Source organism: Protopterus annectens, chromosome 13.part0 (assembly GCF_019279795.1).
Source record: "Protopterus annectens isolate FY-2018-M chromosome 13.part0, PAN1.0, whole genome shotgun sequence".
Lineage (NCBI taxonomy): Eukaryota > Metazoa > Chordata > Ceratodontiformes > Protopteridae > Protopterus > Protopterus annectens.
In genome coordinates this window covers 138428207-138448047 of record NC_056747.1, presented here as the reverse complement: position 1 = coordinate 138448047, position 19841 = coordinate 138428207, and the positions used below count along the sequence as shown (strand labels likewise).

Below are 19841 nucleotides of genomic sequence, written 5' to 3'. Positions count from 1 at the left end.
GTCTGGACATCCTAGATGTAATTCCAACATGGGGAAAGTTCCTTCACTACTATATTCATATTATATATGTACATCGGGGTTCCTTAAAATCTCTAATCCATTTAATTCAATGGGTTCAATGGGTTCAATTACACCCCCTACCTGTATCTGTTAAAAATGTTACAGGACAATGAAAGAATTAGAATCATGAAGCCTGATAAGGGGGGTGGGGTAGTCTTGATGGACCACTGGGACTACACCAATAGGATGGTTGAGATTTTGAGCCAGGCGGATAGATATCAAATAGCATCAAGGAATGAGATGAACATCTGGTATAGTAAAATCGATCATTACTTGGAAGATAATTTGATGCAAGGTGTTATAGACCTGGATTTATATAAATTTTTGAGGGTACCCAAACCTGTAATCCCTGAGGTCTTTGGGATACCCAAGATACACAAGGATGTACAAAATCCCCCACTTAGGCCCATCGTTACTTCCCAATGTTCTAAGACACAAACATTAGCAATATTTGTAGATAACAAACTCAAACCGTTTTATAATTACTATCCACATATATTAATAGATTCATGGGATTTTTTGGAGAAATTTAATACTATTCCCTATGATGACAATTACGGGTTTATTACCATTGATGTTAAAGACCTTTTCTCAGTAATACCCCATAGTACCGGACTAAAATGGTTTGAGGAAATGTTAATAGAGTTTAAATTTTTAAATAATATAGACTTTAGATTAGTATTAGAATACATCGAGGTAGTTTTGAAAAACAACTTCATTTATTTCCAGGGGGACATATATCATCAGATTGGGGGGGTGGCTATGGGTTCAGCCTGTGCCCCAATCTATGCAAACATCATAATGCTCTACTGGGAACGCGAATTTGTATTTAAATCCAAATTTTGGAGTTACATAAAACAATATTTCCGATTCTTGGACGATATTTTTATTGTTTGGAACGGTGATACAGCCTTGATTGAGGAATTCATACAATATATACATGAGACTACTAACTTTTTAGAGTTTACTTATCAATACAATATAGAGTATGCTGATTACCTAGATGTAACTCTCATAAAGAATAGAGAAGACAAGCTATATCAATCAAGGGTATATAGGAAAAGTTGTTTTTCAAACACTTATGTTCATTTCCAAAGTGACCACCCCCTACATTTGAAAAGGAACATTATTAAGGGGCAAATGGTCAGAGCCTCTAGGATGACCAGTGACAACAAAGAGTGTAGGTACGAAATGGACAAAATACAAGGTTTTTTATGGAAAGAGGTTATCCCGTAGAACTAATTAAGAATGTAAAAAGGGAAGTAATGAGAAAACGGAATACGCAATATTCCCCCCTATTAAAAGGTGATCCAACTGTGATAAACAATAGGAAAGTCAGAAATATAGACATTAGAAATGAAGAAATCCCGAGACTGATTTTTACCTACCATAAGGGATGTGAATGGATACAAAAAGGAATACATGAAATTTGGAATATTTTTTCCAAGATGTCTAATAGTTTATCCATTTTTCAACAACCATTAAAATTTACGTATAGGAAAAATCTTAATTTCAAAAAATTATTTGAGAAGAAAAATTTGGTAGATAAAGGGGTGACAAATAAGATTGGAACACACAAATGTGGTAGATGTGGGCAATGTTCATTCATTTCTGGTAAGAAAGAAATATTTTTGAAAGGATGTGAAGGTAAGCTTAGGGTTAAAGGGTATTTCACATGTAACACCAAGGGGGTGGTATACCTTGCCTACTGTGTAACCTGTGGACTATACTATGTGGGCAAGATGGAACGCCAACTTAGAAAACGTATTTATGAGCATATGAGAGACATTACCAGGAAGAATGAGAACAATGCCCTATTTAGACACACAAATATTTGTGAGAATGCCAACTTTAAATTTTGGGTATTAGAAGAAGTGAAAAAGAATGACAGAGGAGGAGACTGGGAATCCCTATTAGAGTATAGAGAATTAATTTGGCAGCTTAAACTGGATGCCTGTGGACCTAAAGGGATGAATGACCATCTTTCTATAAAACCAGCTCTAAAGCTTTTGGCAAATAACCCAAAATAAAAATAAAAATAGAAACAAAAATAAAATAAAATAAAAACAAATAATATAAATTTATACTAATACAAAACACAAAACTCCTATGCCCAAGATCAAATATTTTAATAGTGTAATATTTTAACATTTTAACATATAAATATAGCTAATAATAATGATATTATATATTGATTATTTATTTATTTAATTAATAACTGTTTTAAACAAGAAACAACACAATATAGCACATAGGTTGAACTTACAGTATTTCAAGTTTATTTTAGTTGGTTGACAAATGGAATTAAATTTATATTTATTTTTGTTTGTACTTTTGGATGTATTTACAATTATTGTTATAATTTTGTATGTAATACAAAGATAGATTGATAGTCGTTCTGCACTTTGCACTTTATAATTGTATTTATTTTACATTTGCATTTATATTATTACTTTATACCTGCATTTATATTATATTAATTAATATTTGGATATTCATATGGAGAAAACAAACATTGCCATATATTAACATCATTTTTTAATGTTGGGTTAGGCACTTTTTATGTATAGTTGGTAAATGTATCAAATAGGACCTAAATACAACATGCAAACAAAGGGTTACATTTTTTATAGTATGAAATTAATCAATTATTAACTAATCAGCCAACCAATAAGGGCTTGTAATATGGATATAAAAGATGGTGGATTTTTATTGTAATTTGTGATTCTGATGAAGGTGTTTATGTAAATACGAAAGCGCGCTCAATCACCAGTATTTTATTCATGTCAGTGTGTGTTTTTGTGATTTTTTGTGGCATTAAAACGATGGTCTAACTGCAGCCTGACATTCCTTTACGAATGCTTTGTGGAACATCTAAGTGGTAACTGGAGGACAGCCCTTTATGGTACAGCGACGGAGGTTATTCCTTTTGGTAACAGTTGTGTGACGTGGTGTTGAGTTCAGAAGTTTTTTTTTTAACAAGAAAGGGCAGGAATTGAAAAATGTATGTAATGTTGCTTAGGTTATATGACATATAGTAATATATGTGAAGTATAATGTTTGTAAATGTGAACTTGTTAATACAGTTTAATTCCCCCCCAAAAAAAAACTGTCCAAGTTGGAGCAAGGAAACACCAGAACTAGATGAACCAGATTTATTAAATAAGGTTTTAGCGCTTTTATCAAAGTATAACCAAAGACTTCTTCAGAAACACCATTACCAACAACACCTCCATATATACCCCTCCTAAAAGGCATGTGACAAAAACAACCAATAAAAAGTTTTAAACATTTAAAGTAAAATTAATTTCACCATTTACAAACACATAAAAGTAAAAATTAACATTCAATATTCAATTAAATCACATGGCATAAGAATGAAGTCTAAGCACACTAGCAATAAAGAACAATTAAGGCCAGGGTGCACACAAACATTTAACCTGATTTGCCATCCAAGTTCTTTATATTCAATCAGGTCATTCCAAGGGCCACCTCTTGCACTTTTGGTAACTACAGCCAAACCCATGAAGCTAAACTCATGTTTTGGGTTTTCAGACACATTTTATTTTAAAGGTTTAAACTTTTTTATTGGTTGTTTTTGTCACATGTTGCCTTTTAGGAGGGGTATATAAGGAGGCATTGTTGCTGGTAACGGTGTTTCTGAAGAAGTCTTTGGTTATACTCTGACGAAAGCACTAAAACGTTATTTAATAAATCTTGTTTGTCTAGTTCTGGTGTTTCCTTGCTCCAGCATGGACTGTTTTTTTTTTGTGTTTGGTTCACCAGTTTGTTGGACATGAATACAGTTTAATTACTTTTGTATAAATGTAAATTTGCCTGTGTCACAAACACTTATTTATTTATTTTATTTATTTGCATTTGTTGACCGGGATAGTCCACTGGGTCGAGTTGGCCCATTTTCAGTGGGGGCCCTGGGAGAAAAGCTCCACAAAAACATACATTACATTATGTTTACATATATGTAAGGTTACATTACATTACTTAATGTACAATATTCAGATCAATGCATTAGGTTAAACCAGGTTGACAGACACAAAGCTCAATTAGATACTTATGTAAGAGAACAAAGAAGGAGAGTATGACGATAGTCGGTTGAGGAAGTAATTTAGGTAGGAGCATATTAGGGACATTCCCATTTGGGGGATAGGTATAAGAAGAGCTGGCTTTTGAAGTTATTATGGTTAGATATACTGCATAGGTGAGAGGGGAGAGAGTTCCAAAGTTTGGCTATTTGTGCAGGATAGTAGTCGGTGGCCTGCAGGATGACAGGTTTTGTGTACTTGAAGCAGATTTTGGTTCTCTGACCTTAGGGAGCGGGGGGGTGTAGGGTATTAGTGCTGTGGCTAGGGATGGACAGTCAGAAGGTTTGAAGATGAACTTGTGAGTAGTGGTGAGTGGTGAATATCTAAGGTAGTTGGGGAGTTCTAGCCATTTGAGGCTGAGTAGTGAGTGGCAGTGATGAGATGAACTTTTGGAGTTGGTAGCGAATTTGCTAATTTTGTGGTAGCAGGCTTCTAGTTTGGAGAGCAGGCCTAGTTGGAGATTATTTAATAGTGGAGTGCCGTACATGAGGGATGGGAGGAGGAAGGTAGTTGCAAGTGTTTGTCGGGTGGGGGGCTGAGATAGCAATTTGTCTGTACAGGAGACCAATCTTCTGAGGAGTTTTTTTTGATAGTAGAGTATATGTGGGAGTCAGACTTTAGGTTTTCATCAATAATGATTCCTAGCACTTTGGTTGAAGGGACTATTTCTAGTGGAGTTTTATTGTGGCTTGTAATGCAGAACAGATGTCTGTCTAAAGTGGAATTTCTAGTAGGGGTAAAGATCATTAGTTTTGTTTTGGAGGCATTTAGGGCAAGGTGATTGGCTTTCATCCAAGATTCAGTTTTGGAGAAGGCAAGCTGGGTTTTTATTAGTAGTTCAGTGGGGGAAGTGGCAGAGGAGATGATGGAGTCGTCTGCATACTGGATGATGGAGAGGTGTGAGGCAGAGCACCTCGCTGGCCTTGTTCGGGAGGAATCTTGACCAATGGATGGGAGATCGCAGATGCACCCCAGGGGTTACCTCAGTGTCACTGCTCGACAGAGGCACAGCAAAATAATGGGCATAGTTTCTCCAAACTAAAGGGGTGGCGTAAGCCACAAAACTATGGGCTAGGCTTATAAATGCCCTCGGGCAGATAGCCTAGTATAAACCTATGAACCTATGAACCTAAGAGCAGAGGACCAAGAACGGAACATTGAGGGACCCCGGTGGGTATGGATAGGAAAGGAGAGGTAGATTCCTTCCACTGGATGACTTGTTGGCGGTTGGATATGCAGCTGGTGAACCAAGCAAGGGTGGAGGGAGAGAGATGTAAGGATGAGAGCTGGGATAGAAGTAAGGGATGGGAGATGGTGTTGAATGCTTTTGAAAGGTCTAAGAATTGTGATGATAGATATTTGCCATTATCACGTGCTAGGTTGACAGTCTCTAGAAAAGAAAGGAGGGCAGTGATGGTACTGTGGGCGGGGAGGAAGCCGTGTTGGGTGTGAGAGAGAAGTTTGTTTAGGTTTAGATGTTGCATGATTTGTGCATGGATGGTTTTTTCAAGTATTTTTTTTTTGGGGGGGGGTATGGCTATAGGTCTGAAGTTGGCTGTGTCTATGTTTTTACCGCCTATATGAAATGGAATGATGTATGCTTGGCGCCAGATGGTTGGGACGTATGATTTCTGTACAGATCTGTTTATTAGAGTAGATACAGGGTAGGCAATGGTTTCAGCGGATTGTTTGAGGAAGGAGGGTAGTAGATTATCTGGTGCATTACAACAGGGTTTTAGCTTGAGGAGAAGTCTTTTTATTGTGTTTGTGGGGATGGGTTTTAGGGTAAAGGGGGAGGATGCGTTTGAGGGTAAAGGGAGAGGAAAAAGGAGGCTTGCTGTTGGGGGGGCAGGAGGAGTGGTCAGGGAAGGAGGAGGATAATTTTGCAATGCAATCAATGAAGAAGTGGTTGTAATTAGTGGCAGCTTGAAGATCTGAGAAAGTAGGGTCTGGGCATGGGTTGCTTTTATTGCCTGGGTGAAAGATGGAGGACATGGAGCTCCAAAATCTTTTTGGATTGGATGAGTGAATGGGTTGGTTTATTGTAGTAGTTTTTGTGGTCTTTGGTTATCAATTTATTGGCTAAGTTACGTAGTTGTTTAAATTCTAGGAGGAAGTTGGTTGTGTTTTGTTTTTGGTATTGTTTCCATTTTTTGTTACTCTGATGCATGATGTTTCTAGTTTCATGGGATAGCCAGGGGCAGGGATTTAATATGATTCTTTTGGATCTTAGGGGGGCCTGTTGATTTACGATGGTTAGGAATGTATTATTAAAATAGGATAATGCATCGTCAAGTGGGAGAGTTTTTAGGGTTGACCGGTCTATGTGCTTCAAGCATTCTGAGAGTGTCTGTGGGTTGAAGGAGGATAAGTTGTGGGTTAGGATATATTGGTGATATATTGGGGGGGTGGGGGATATGCGGTAAATGAAGGCAGGTAGGTGGTCGCTGAGAGGATCGGGTAAAAACCTGGCTTGAGAGGCAAGGTGGGGGTGGGTAGTGAGTATCCAGTCTATGATGGTACCAGAGGTTCCATCTTTGTTGGACCTGGTTGGAAGATTTATGAGATGGATGAAGATGTAGAGATTGTCTGACTGGGATGGGGTGTTAAAGTTGATGGAGGCCCAGTTGATGTTTACGTCACCAAGGATATAGGTTTTGAGTACTATATTGGAGTTAAATTAGGATAGTATGTCTTCTAATGTTTTGGTATTATTGCCTGGGGGGATATAGATGGAGCAGATACATAAAGATTTGCAGTTATTAAGCTTTAAATAGCCTACTGATATTTTGGCATTGGAGAAGGTAGGGATGGGGTTGTATGGAGTTAGAGTATGGATGGATGGGTAGATAATAGCCACTCCATCACCTTTTCTCCAGGTTCTATCACTGCAAAGGATTTTGTAGCCAGGAGGAAGGATTTCATTGTCAGAGATAGAAGATTTAAGCCATGTCTCAGAGATGGCTGTAATATCAGGTTGGTTGTGAGCAAGCCAGGCATGCAGGTTGGGGATTTTATTTCTAAGGCTTTGTGCACTGAAGGTGGTTAGCTGGATGGTTTGGGGTTTGGTGGAGCTGTTGCTTAGGTGACCGGCTGAGGTATGTCCAGGGTTAGGGTGAATGTCGCCTGATTGAAAGAGGGAGTTGAGGAAGAGGTGTTGGAGGTGATGAATGGAGAATAGGAAGGAAGGGTTGCTGAGGGGGTGCCTTTTTTTGAGATGCTGGTATGAAAGAGTGGAGAGTATGGATGGTTTGAAATAATGGCTTGGTTTAGAGCAATATAGTTCAGGTAAGATTAGGCTACAAGCTGTGGATGTTTAAGGGAGGTCAGTGATGGTGGCTTTTGGGTTTAGAGATGGGTGTGTATTAGAGAGACTTGTAAGGAATGTTAGACAGTAGAGGGAGATAAGGCTGGTTAGTATTAATGTGTGTAGAGGGGGTAGCACAGTGTATGGAGTATGTGGGGTGAGTATGTGATTGTGGATGTGAGTGTTTAGTTGTAGGCAGGGTGTGGATGGGAGTGGTTAGCTGCAGGCTAGGTGTGGTGGGGAGGGCTTAGGGCAGGTATAAATGTAGAGGCACTGAGGGTGGGTGGAAATTGGGGGCAGGGTAGGGGAGCGGAGAGAGCATGCAGAGTGAACGAAGCAGGAAGAGCCAGGTAGGAGTGAGAGCAGCAGGAAACTATCAGTTGTTGGGGCTCTGTAATGGGGCAGTGTACAATCTACAGTGAGGTATATTTGGGTGGGAGTTAGTCTGATACAGGGGTATAGGGCAGAGTTGGGCTTTCTCCTTTATTAAGTTTCCTTACATTTAGGTTTGGTGTACTGAATGATGGTAGCTTTGGTTAGGAAGTGGAAGCAAGCAAGAAAGCAAGAGTTGCACTGTAGTGGGAGTCTGCTGCCACCTAGTGGTGAAATGGGGGTGGGAGGCACAGAATATAGTAGGCTTTTTAGGGAAAGACTAAAAGAAAAAGCAACCGGAGGGTAAAGGACTGCAGTAGGCTGCTAGAGTGCTTGCTAAGGGTAGGGTACAATTAGTATTTAAATATTCCAAGAGTTTAAGCCAGATAGATACACGCTAGTTAATTCAACACTTCAGCTGAGTGTAGGTGGGGGGTACAGTTAGAAAGAAGCTGGATAAGGAGTGTAGGTGGGGGGGTACAGGTAGGAAGATGCAGAGGCAACAAGCTTACATATAGGTAGAAGCAGGGTTGAGAGAGTGTAGGTGGGGAGTACAGTTAAGATATACAGATGCAGGGAATGCAATCAAACATTTCAGTACTTCACAGTCAAAAACAAAGCACATGAATCATTAGGAAATACAGATGTAGAAAATGCAGACAAACATCTCAGTAGTTCTCAATCTTACTCGGAGTACGTGCACATAATAAACACTGAGCTGCGGTAGCATTGTCACCTCACAGTAAGACGTTGTCCTGTTCAATTCTCAGCTAGAGCGTCTTCTGTGTGGAGACATGCATGAATGGGTGTACCTTCGCTTGAAGGTTGTGCGTCGGTAAAAATCTACTGCGAATCATTAGCGGACCGGAGTTCCGCTGTGGTGACCCCTAACTGGGAAAAGCCGAAAGAACACAACAACAAGACTCATAACAACTCATTGAATACATGTTGATGCTGCCGCGGTTGGTGTTCAACCCTTGTAGCTTGATGGGTTTGTCACTATGCCAGCTAATTATAACATCTGCAACCCAGCGGTTTTACACCAGGCTACATCGAGTGCTGAAACATTAGAAATGTACACCCTAGTTCGAGTACTCTGCGCCTTTGTATTGCACTAGCACTTAATGCCGAGCAAAAATTACGTGATAAACATTTAGAGTCTCAAGAACAACCTATTGAGCACAAGTAGATGGTGCCGCAGTTGGCGTTCAGCCCCAGTAGCAGGCTGGGTTCGGCACTATGCAAGGCAAATATATTATCAGAAACCTACTGGTTGTACACCGAGTGCTGAAACAGCATTCATTTAGAAAAGTTTAGAAAGTGTATTAATTTGATTAAACGGACACTTTATACCAAGCAGATAAGTAGTCTACGATCAGCAGCTATGAATTCAACTAGCACCTAAATAGGAGCAAAAAGCATGTCGTGCTTAGACACAGGCTTTCACAGGCAAATGATGCTGTCCGGATATTATTAATACTATCTGTCGCTGCCTTTTAGTCCTATCTGCATACCGCTAACTCAGTTATAAGGCTATTTATCACATGGCTGTTCGACGACATAGCAGTGGACGTTAGATAAATGAAGTTTAGGTTTCAGGCTGTAAATACAGTACATTCAAGCAAAAGGCAGTAGTTGCAGACAACACATGAGCAAGTAAACACTTCCAAGCAAAAGTCCCAAATCTTCTAACCTTTAATGCATATTTGGGAGGCATACTTAATGTCTTTGCATTGCTCCCAAGTAAATTGCTTTTCTAGTTTCTCTTACCTATCTTTTCTAACCTCCTCCGATTGATTCTTATAGTTATGTAATAATTTTATATGCCCTACTAATTATTCCTTTTTAATGAAAGCTTCCATTATGTAATCAACTAAGAAATCTACCAGAGCAGGTCTTTTACTGATAAAGAGGGCATGTCTTTTACTGTTTAAAATGTTCATTGATTTGATTTTTGTGTGCAGGGGGGAGATTGAAGAGTTTGATCAATTTATGAAATTACTTGGTCGGAATACCTATGGCTTGGAATTTACTTATAGAACTAGTAGGAACAGAATGCAATTCTTGGATGTTGAATTTTATGTAGACGAAAGGGGTATTTTGCAGTACAAACCATTTCATAAGGATTTGGCTGCAGATAGCTTTTTGGAAGCTGGTAGTGCTTATCCTGGCCATTTGATAAAATCCCCTCCCTATGGTGAGTTTAGGAGAATTATGACCAATACTTATGATAAAAAGATGTTGGATAGGGAATTTGATCTGGTTAAAAAAAGATTATTCAAGTGTGGATATACTATGGAACATATAGGTGGGGCCCTAAATAAGCTGAAAAGGAATGCAAGTTATATAAGGAAAAGTAGTGATCCTATTCAACATGAGAAGTTTATTAGGAAAAATGAAATGGAGAAGGTTGGTGTTGCACCCCTTTTCTTTGTGAACAAATTCTCTCCCCCTTCTGAAGTACTTAGGGGGTTAGTGAATGACCTTTGGCCTGTGGTTTGTAGGGATGAAGTAGTAGGGAAATTATTTCCTGAGAGAACCAGCACCAGCAACCTTATGTACCAGCAATTAATCAAGACTACTATTTTAAAATACAAGCTACTTGTGACACTGTTAATGTTATATATTTAGCGACATGTACTAAATGTGAGGCATATTATGTAGGTTTAACTACAAGGAGATTAAAGAATCGAATATATAATCATATTTATGAAATCAGGAAGTCTATACTAACAAATGCATTGGCTAAACATATAAGTGTCTATCACAATCACAGTTTTTACTTCCGAGTTATAGATATAGCTAAACGCGTTAAGTTAGGAGGGAATAATATGAACCATCTAGAGAATATTGAATTGGAATGGATATTGCGGCTAAGAGCCCATATACCCCCTCGACTTAACAGTACTGTTAGTTTGAAACCTGTTTTAGCATCTAGATGAACTGTATATCAAGAGTTTTTAGTGATAATTATATCCCATTAATATTATAGACTGTTTTTACATTCCTGATTATTCTTTTTATATATCTATTATGTTAATTATATACTTCCACTCACCATTATATGTTCATATATTTCTATTCCTATTTTCATTTTTATTTTACATTATTTAACCAGCACATTTTGGACATATTTTTTATTATTTTTAATATAATATACTATACATATTACTAAACAAACTCATGAATGTTATACATATTACAATTATAAAATAGATATAGTTGATATACATATGTCCAAATATCACACATATATATTTTTACATATGTTTTACAGATGCCTTATATATATTTTTTATACGTGTTTTATTTTATTATTTGATATTGAATATTTAAATAATATTATTTACTTGATTCTTCATGTATAATATATTATATTTCTTGTTTGCTATTTGAATTTGAGACATAAACAAAAAAACTCTCTGAAGAACATACTATGGGTGGGGTGTGAATTTAAACGGAAGTTGATCAAGTTAGAAACTAAATTAATAGCATTTTGGCACTTTATACCCTAGGAGTCTCAATTTGGATAAGGATTGGGGAACTTAGATGGTTAATTCAGTCAATGGAATTTACCTTATTTTATAGAACAGACTTGATGGCTAGGTAATAAGCAATGAATTTTGGAGGAATAAATTACAGGTTCATAGGTTGATACTAGGCTATCTGCCCTTGGGCACTTATAAGCCTAGCCAGAGTGTGTTTGGCTTTCGCCACCCTTTAATCAATTAATTTGAGATACAAGATTAATATACCATAATAATAAATACATGTGCAATAAAAATGAGGTCAAAATCTTAAAAAAAGTTACATTTAATAAATAAGTTTATAGAATTTATATCATGAATACATATTGGCGTAATTGAAGTGTATTAACCCACCACCGAGTTCGTGCAGGTATGAGCGTGCCTGCCATGATTGACATGCGGGAGGGTGGGATTAACAATGGCAATGTGCCGTGATCGACATCGTTTTCACTAAAATTCAGTATCTGCCAAGAGAAATAGGGAGCACTGGCAAGTAAACATATAAAGTGATTTGTGTATCTTCATGTTTACCTTGTTCCGCAAACATACCCGCAGCATGCCATAGCTCTTAGCCGGAAATATTCATATTCATCAGATGTCTTCGTCTTTGGATAAAGAGACATCACGATTGTGTCTATGTTGCACTCACTGTCAACTTCTTAGCTTAAAAGTACAATTGGAGGGCTGGGCACATAAGATCCAAAACTGTGGATGATTTATTATTGACTAAATCAACTAGGTAATCCTCACTGATTTTACCACAAAACAAACGTTTTACGAGGAACATAGCAAAAGTTGGAGGCAAAATGGGGGACAGCTGTGCTAGAACTTGCGGTCACTTCATCAACTGCCAGTAATGAGATATTTATGAAGCAACCAACGTGTTTGCTTGTGCATGTTCGTCCCCATCTATTATTTTGTGCTGCAATATAAGAAAACAGAAAAGCTTGCCCAGTTACTACAAACGTATAAATGCATATGTTTTGTACAGACTGTTTTCATTTGCAAATAGAAACTGATATTTCCACATGATGTGTGTGTTAATTCTTTAAAAACTGTGTTCTCATTAAGAAACATGGGTGATCATTGTGTGCGCGTTATAAGTGTTGCCCCGAAGTTATTAATAAATTGTATGTAAGTGTTCCACTTATTGTGTCTTTTGCAGGACATGATATGCCTGTTACTGGCTAGCGCCAGGGACTCGATTCGGTTACAGTACAGTAATACACAGCGCGATGTTTATATACATTATTTAGTTACAAACATGCTCACTACTACATATTGCAAAATGGAAGCACCTTACTATATCCTACACTCAACATCTTTAGTAAGTATAAACATTCTACTGGCATCAAATGTAAGTGATATTGCAAATATTACCTTGTGTTTCAATCAAACGGTGGGCGGTGCAGTCAAAATGCTCGCAGGAGGGGTTTGGGCGGGGCTTGCTACTGCGCATCTGGTGGGTTAATACACTTCAATTACGCCTACATATTTATAATAGAGTTTTAGGGGTAGGTTGAAGCCTTGATTGACACGCAATGCAAATATAACGGTAAGTCCATGTCAAAAACAGAGCATTTAGTAAGCACAATAATGACACGAATGGCCTTCCCATTCAAATGTTCCACAAGCATCTTGACAACCGAATACTGTTATGAAAGAAAATACATTCAAGTGGGTTAATACACTTCAATTTCGCCATAGTTAGCACAAATGTACCTCTCTGAAACAACATGGTTACTAATGACAACTGTGATTCTGCTCACTGCCAGAAAAAAAAGTGTGATGACGCAGAGCCTCACCCGTAATTATATGCAATTATTACAGTGCCATTTTCTAAAATACAGATACAAGGCAAGCCCCAAAGGTCTTAAAACACTACGAATTACTACTCTTACAGCATACATACTCCTGCTGGCCGTTGCCGTAAACTTAACCATAACCTGAACGCACTGTCGTGAAACAAAACATTTTCCAGCTAATCCAGGTACTTCCGGTTAGCTTCACTACGAAGCTGGAATAGATTGTTAGTAATAGGATAACGTAAGTAGTGTCATTCTGGGAGTGTGGTGGATTAAAGTATCAATGCAGGCATGGAGGTGCCTTTACCTCCCGATGGTAAGTAGGACCATGTTTCGTTGCTTTAGTCAAACAGTGTTGTTTGTTTTGAGCATGTGCTTCCAATGCCTCGCGCCAGTCCTCCCTTAAAGGGATCTGTGAATGCTAAGCTGTGTTTGTTGTGTGTGGCCCTAATCTGCAGTGCATAACGAGTTTTTGCTTGTTTTTTTTATATATATAGCGTTCCATGATATATTTTGTCCTTGGTGAAACCCTGTACCGTTCACGTAGTTGCACCGAGACTCGTCTTATTTTCTCAAGCCGTAATTTAGCTATCACCCAGTTATTAATATTTTTAAGATCTTGTTGGTAGCCTTAACATCTACAAAAATGCATACATATATATATATATATATATATATGTGTGTGAGAGAGAGTATATCCAGATCACTCTGTTTTAGAGCTCTCGCACCCCCAACCTTGTATTTAAAAAAAGATTGCGTTTCCCAAAATATTCTTCTTTTACTTAATAAATGTATGCATCATTCAGCTCTAAAACTATTGAATGCATTGTTTAAAAGTTAGCTGTCCTGTTTGTTAGCTTTCTGCGTACATCATGTCAGCGGTATTAATTTAGCTGCAGGCATGTGGTTTGAAAAAAAAAAGAAAAGCTCGCTATTTACCAGTAATACTCAGAAAAAATGTACTCGAGTATGTTTGGCTATGTTTGCTGTGTGTGTGTATATATATATATATATATATATATATATATATATATATATATATATATATATATATAAAATATGTATGCATGTTAGTGTTTATGTATGCATGTGAGTGTTTATGGGAGTTATGCAAGTTGATGAGTGGTTGATTTTTGTCATACTAAACTTAACAGCCCTAAATGATTCTGCTTTTCCCATCAATATAGCATGATCATAGTAGCCGAAGTACCTTTTTTTTTCTCACCCCTGATGGATGTTCCACTGTCTCTGCAGTTTTATGGCTGGTGTGTGTATGAATAAGAATGCAGAGTGGGAGGTGGAAGTCTCCACATGGAATGTTGGCAGATTTGAATTTTAGGAGTATGTATGTATTTATATGTATGTACTTGAGTGTGTGTATGAGTTTATAAAGTAAATACAGTACTTATATTTTGTAGCTGCTTGCGGACTGTATTTTGTTTATTATATATATATATATATATATATATATATATATATATATTTTTTTAATTGGATAAGTACTGTTTGTCTAAGGGCTGTTTTGTAGATGTAACTGTTAGAAAACCCCACAGCTCTCTGTTAATACATCGTTATTATGACGTTTTGCCATATCATAGATGGGTGTAATACTCAATGTCATTTCTCCATGCTAACATGATTTCAGAACATGTAAGTGGGGCACATCTTCCTATAATGAAGGTTTAAAGAGGGGCTGCCTCTCTCTCTCTCCTGTACAATTTATTACTTGTTCACTGCATGCACTCTTGCTGTCCAGTGGAACATATCCATGAGAAGCTTAAGTTCTAAATATTGCATTTTAGTATTTATGTAGCAGAATTTTCTATTTGAATTGTTTTAAAAAGCATTTAGGTAGAAGAATTAAAGCAAGTGAAGTAGGATAACAGTAGGAGAAAAACAAGCTGGTCTCTTCCTTTTGCTAAAAGGTATGCATAATAACTCACAAACTGGAACATCTTTACACATTTGAAGGAAAAGATGTACATTGGTTTAAGAAGGAAAACCTGTTGGTGACCACTTTTGTACCTTGTAAGCTAGTGTACTCTTGTCGAAGCTGTATTGTGATCAATATACTCCTGTTTTAAGGCAGCTGTCTATAAACCTGCACAGAATTTTCTTTGTTGGGTCATTTTGTTTTGTATTCATGCTCTTGCTGGCCTGCTGGCATTTTATTACTTTTATAGTGTCTGTGTACTTGCTTGTTAATGAATTATTTTTGGATTCTGTCCTTGACGTATTTTGAGTGAAAAGGGTCGTTTGGTTTAGCTCATTTACCAGTTGAATCAGTAAATAATAATAGTACTACAGAATGCCGTTAAGAGTTAAGTTAAAGAGAAATATGGATTGATGGTGCCCATTCTTGCTGTGCTGAAGCCAGTATGACTCTACACCATTATGCAGGTATGCAGTGAGCATTTTCATGTCAAAGGATAGGAAAGTCCTTCTTAAGGATTTCTACTAGTATATTTGATCCCACCAAAACGTCATCCTTATAAAGGTAAAGAAAAGCTAATTTTTATAAGTAACGAATGCTTGCTGTTAAAATTAAAAATGCAAACCTCTCTTTTTGTGAGAGTTCTGAGTTATGGTGCGTTCTGCTAAATTAAGAAACCCCCCCCACCAACCTCATGAGCACAGTTATTCAAAAGTGGCATTACAGCATGCACTAAATTTTAGGGATTCAACTTTAAAACTTCAGTTTTCTCCTTTTACAATAATGAAGTGACTGTGTATGTTTTTTTTTTCCCCCCGCCAACATTGAAAGCGTATCAAAATGGTAAAACTGATTGTAAAACAAACAGTAAGAAGAAACGAGTCCTTATAACTTTCCCATTGTTTTCACGTGGGGGGTAGGTGTGGTACCTACCTTGATGTATTGAAAGTTCACAATCTTGAAACTACGGACTTTTTCCCAGGGCAAGTAAACACTTGTCTATCTTGGTGAAATATGCCGTTTTCCCCACTGTACCGTGATCCTGGAGTTGGTGTGTGTGTGTGTATGTATATAATATGTGTGGGCTTCAGATGGTACGGTGTGTATTGTGTAGTTTTGGGCAAGTGTTTACATGCCCTGGGAAAAAGTCTGGTTTTGGATTTAAATTTTTTGTTATTTTTGTCTCTGGGAAAATAACGTTCAGGATTCTGGGCTGTCTATATATGCGTGTGTACAGATATATACATAGAGAGAGATATGTATAGATATATATAGTGTGTATGTATATATATATATATATATATATATATATATGTGTATAAAATTATATATATAATTATATATATATATATATATATATATATATATATATATATGTATATATATATATATATATATATATATATATATAGTGTGTATGTATGTGTGTATATATATATATATATATATATATATATATATATATATATATATATATATATATGTTTGTGTGTGTATATAATGTGTGTATGTGTGTATATATATATATATATATATATATATATATATATATATATATATATATATATATATATATATATATATAATATGGGGCCCATCTCAATACCAAAAGATTGCCAAATTCCGATAATCACAGCCACACCGGTAGAAACAGCACTCTCCAAAGCTTAAGAATACAGCATCCATGGGACCAGATGACATCCCAGGATGTGCACTACATGAACTACAAAATGAACTGGCACCTCACCTAAGTGTCATTTTTTATTTATTTTATTTTACACTTGTTGACCGGGCTAGTCTAGCCGGATATATTTCCATTTTCAGTAGAGGCCCGGGGAGAAAAGCTCCACAAAAACAAATAGAACAAAGAAGACATCTTGGTAAAAAAATGAATAAAAAAGTAAATGTCCAAAAAGCTTGAGTTTTTGTTTGAAAAGAGGAAAAGATGTGATCAGTGTTATATCACTAGGTAACAGATTCCATCTTCTTCCAACAGTATTAGTGAATAAAGAGTCGCCGACATAGTTGTTAGACTTTATTGATCTGGTCAAGAGTTTACAAGAGGAACGAAGGGAGTTGAGATTATTGTAAGGGATTAAAAGTTGTGAGAGTATAGGGGTATTGTCAGGTTGGTACATTATTTTGTGGGGAATAGTAAGTTGTGAGATTATAAGATAATTTTGTAGTTCTAGCCAGCCTAAAAGTTTCAAATTAAGACAGTGATGGGTTCTAAAGGGGTTACCAGTGGCAAAGCGGGCAATGCTGTTATAGCAAGCAGCTAGTTTGTTTAGGTTAGCTTTCTTGAGGTTGGTGAAAATAGGAGAGACGTAAAAGAGAGTTGATATGAGATGGGAGTGGGCAATTTTAGCTCTAGTAGATGGGGTTAGAAATAGTTTAATACGGTATAAGGATCCTATTTTTCTGTTAACTGATTTAATGGTGATGTTGATCAAAAGTGAGATTATTATCAATGGTTATTCCTAACAGTTTAGTTGTCGTGTCAGGAGAGATGACAGTGGCATTGTTTGAAGTGATAGTGAAGTTTAAAGGGGAGGTCCGAGAGGTAGGGGTGAAGAGAAGAAGTTGAGTTTTTTTGGCATTTAGAAGGAGGTACCGTCTAGTAAACCATGTTTCTACTGTATTGAAGATATTTTGAGTTAGTGAGATTAGATCTATAGAAGAAGATGCTGAACAAATAATGGTAGAGTCGTCTGCGTATTGAATGCAGGTAGCTTGAGGGATTACTGAGTGAAGATCATTAATGAAGAGGGAGAAGAGAAGTGGACCAAGAATAGAGCCCTGAGGGACTCCAATGGAAATTGGCAATGTCATGTTTAATCATATACTCACCTCAGGTTTTGTGCCCGCTGAGTGGCGCACAGCTACAGTTATTCCACTCCACAAGGGAGGATCTGCCTTGGATCCCGGGAACTACCGTCCCATCATTCTGATAAGCCTGATCTGCAGGGGCATGGAACGTATTATCATGGAACTTATAAACAAAGACATTGGCAACCTTCACATACTGGACCTCTCCCAGTTTGGGTTTGTGAAGGGCCGATCTTGTCTCCTGAATCTGATTGACTTCTTCAAATCAGTCTCTAGAGCTGTGGACGAGGGTAAGGCGGTCCACACAGCCTATCTGGACCTCGCCAAGGCCTTCAACACCACCCCCCACTCTATAATCATAGATAAACTTACTAAGCTGGGCATAAATCCCTACATCACTTGATGGGTTTCCAACTGGCTTACCGACAGAACCCAGAATGTAAAAGTAGCCGACTCCAAATCTAGCTCCAGACAAGTGGAGTGCCTCAGGGTTCAGTCCTGGGACCACTCTTGTTTGGCATCTACTTCTCTGAAGTACAGGCCAACACTAATGGACTCTGGCTAAAAAAGTTCACAGATGACTGCAAAGTGGGAGCCATTATTGAATCCCCAAATGATGTGGATATTCTACAAAAGGGCCTTACAGAAACAGATGCCTGGTGCCAGAGCCATGGTCTGAAGCTTAATGCCAAGAAATGTATAGTTATCCCCTTTGGAAAAAAACATGTACCCATGAATTACCACATAGGTGGCAGGACACTAAACATCGAAAGTGTGATGAGAGACTTAGGGACACAGGTGGACAGTGGTCTCACTTTCGATAACCACATCGCCACAACAGTTAGGAAAGCCTTCTATGTGGCACACCTCATCACTAAGGGCTTTTCATCCAGGAAAAAAGGAGGTCATTGTCCCACTGTACTCATCCCTCATTAGACACATTGTAGAGTATAATGCCCCGTTTGGTATGTACCTCACAAGACATCTGCAACAGCTGGAAAGGCCACAGAAATACCTCACTAAAAGAATCACAGGCCTAAAGCAGATGCCATATGCTCACCGTCTTAAAAAAAAAAAAAACTCCAGTTATACTCAGTGGCATATCGTCTACTCGGAGGCGATCTCTGCTTAACATACAAGGCCATGTCAAACCCTGAGCTGTTGGACATGCTCCACTTAAAGAAATCCCAATCCCTCTGAGCCACACGCTCCAGGGATCTAAACCTTGTCATCACAATGAACGAAACATGCTGGATGGATAGGTTCCTGACCCAGAGACTGCCCATACATGTCTAGCAGAGTGCTCCATTGTCCCTCTTCAAAAGGAACCTGGATGATTGGATGGGAGATAAGAAATTCACCCCGGGGATCATGTCAGTCGCCCTGCTAGACGGGTCCAGAGAAGTAAATATTGTGGGAAGAAATATCTAGGGAATTGTTATGGCTAGGCTTGCATAGGATCTAGGGCCGATGGCCTAGTACTAACCTATGAACCTATGTATGTTTATATATGAAATAAATATATATACATATTTATGTATGTTTGTTTATATATATATATAAATAATTAATATGCATACATGGATGTATCTGTGTTGCAGCTCGAGGTTTCAGAAACTTGAAATTCATATCGGTGAGATATGATCGAATTTCTGAAAACCCGAAGCTTTTGGGTGGAGATCATGGTACAGTGAGGATCGGGAAATTTACCGTTTTCCTCAATGCAGTGTAGTCTTGGAGATGGTATATGTAATTAGCAGGCAAAACTGAAAATAGATAGCAGTGTTTCTTTTTTGTTAGAATTTTCAGAAATTTGATCCTGTTTATTAACTCTACCATAACATAAATTATTCAGTTCTTGCCTTCTCTTAAGTTTCACTTCATTTTTTATAAGTGAGTTTTTTA

At 37.6% G+C, this 19841-nt stretch overlaps 1 protein-coding gene across 1 annotated transcript in view; it reads left to right on the top strand.

Moving 5' to 3' along the window:
• Positions 1-13294: 13294 nt before the first annotated feature.
• LOC122787847 (calcium homeostasis endoplasmic reticulum protein-like) overlaps positions 13295-19841 on the top strand; it is a 177385-nt gene continuing 170838 nt past the window's right edge. The window contains exon 1 of the mRNA XM_044054763.1: positions 13295-13490. Coding sequence (XP_043910698.1) covers positions 13466-13490 — 25 coding nt within the window. The 5' untranslated portion in view covers positions 13295-13465. The remainder of the gene's footprint in view (positions 13491-19841) is intronic.